This window comes from Lucilia sericata, unplaced genomic scaffold (genome assembly GCF_015586225.1).
Source record: "Lucilia sericata isolate MDLA Ls3-8-SP2 unplaced genomic scaffold, ASM1558622v1 Contig000816F_arrow, whole genome shotgun sequence".
In the NCBI taxonomy this organism is placed as follows: Eukaryota; Metazoa; Arthropoda; class Insecta; order Diptera; family Calliphoridae; genus Lucilia; species Lucilia sericata.
The window spans coordinates 128548-129840 of NW_023994808.1; the positions used below are offsets into that span (position 1 = coordinate 128548).

The 1293-nt window shown below is 33.8% G+C and overlaps 1 protein-coding gene across 1 annotated transcript; it reads right to left on the bottom strand.

Moving 5' to 3' along the window:
• Positions 1 to 931, bottom strand: LOC119608277 (attacin-C-like). Its single transcript, XM_037962636.1, has 2 exons — positions 555 to 931; positions 1 to 484 (listed from the first exon to the last, which is right to left on the bottom strand). Exons 1-2 carry the CDS (start codon positions 860 to 862, stop codon positions 94 to 96), a joined length of 699 nt encoding a protein of 232 aa, XP_037818564.1. The 5' UTR covers positions 863 to 931; the 3' UTR covers positions 1 to 93.
• Positions 932 to 1293: the final 362 nt, after the last annotated feature.

Here is a 1293-nt window from a genome sequence, read left to right on the forward strand (position 1 = left end):
TTTTTTAATTTTAATTATTTACAATTTTATTTAATTCAACATAAATTTATAGCCTTAATTTTATTTAATCACAATTTTTCAATATTTATGGAATCAACCAAAGTAATGGGTCAAACCCAAACCACCGCCATAGCTCGTTTGACCACTGAAAGGACCACTAGTCCATTTCGAAGCAGTACCGGTTAAATCCAAACGTGTATTACGATCTTGAGAAGACCACAAATTAGCCTTACCAGCCAATTCCAATTGACGTCCAAAATTGGGTATATTACTTTGAGTCAAACTGGCAGTATGACCATTAATATGCGAATAATCTAAACCATGACCATTACGTTCGAATTTAAAGCCATTGGGTAAAGTATTATCAGATTTGAAGACATTAGCACCGATTTTATGGTCACCAAAATCGGCACTGATGCTCTTGGTCAAAGTATCGCGTATGCCGGGAACATGCTCTTTGGTAATAGCAGCACCAAAACCATTGCTGAAATTAAATATAAGAATTGTTTAAAAAGTGAATAAAAATAGTTCTATAGGTTTTAATAACAACTTACTTGTTGTAAGCTAAGGTGCCTCCAGTGGCCACAGGACCTCCTTTAGTATTACCCGCTGCAAAAGCTTGTCCTATAAGATTGTGTTCGGGAGTGCCAATTCCTTGAGTAAAATCTACTTTGGCATTATTGCCTCCAGCAGGTTTTGTTGATATTTGTCCACCCAAATCTCTACGCACTCTTATAGGGCGTGGTGGTTGGGTGGGAGGAGGATAATAGGGCAATTTTTGATAATACACACGTTGAGGATAAGCTTCTATTAAAGCACCCAAAAGAGCTACTGATACGATAGTTAAAATCAAAGATTTCATTTTTCAAATTTTTAAACTAAACTACTTCTTTCTTTTTTAAGAGACAAATTGAAATTGTTAGTTTGTCTGAATAGGAATAACGCTTTTATATATTTTATTTTAATTCTAAATCAAAAGGTACTTTTTATGCGTTATCAGTAATTACAGGGAAACCCCAGTCATACATATCATATATAGAATAGAGAGAATCTTTGTCTCTTAGCGAAACACATCTTATGCTAGACTTCATAATTTTATGGGGAATCACTTGCCGCAGGAGAGAAATATTGTAATACTAAAGTATTGCCTATAGACTAAATACTATAATAATACTAAATACAAAATAGACTAGACTATAGTCTTGACTATAAACTAGACTATAGACTAGACTATAGACTAGACTTTAGACTAGATTATAGACTAGGCTAGACTATAGACTAGACTATAGACTA

Coding starts and splice junctions, on each gene's coding strand:
- LOC119608277 (XM_037962636.1), bottom strand. CDS start 862: ATGAAATCTTTGATTTTAACTATCGTATCAGTAGCTCTTTTGGGTGCT. Junction 485..554: donor GGCACCTTAGCTTACAACAA/GTAAGTTGTTAT, acceptor ATTTAATTTCAG/CAATGGTTTTGGTGCTGCTA.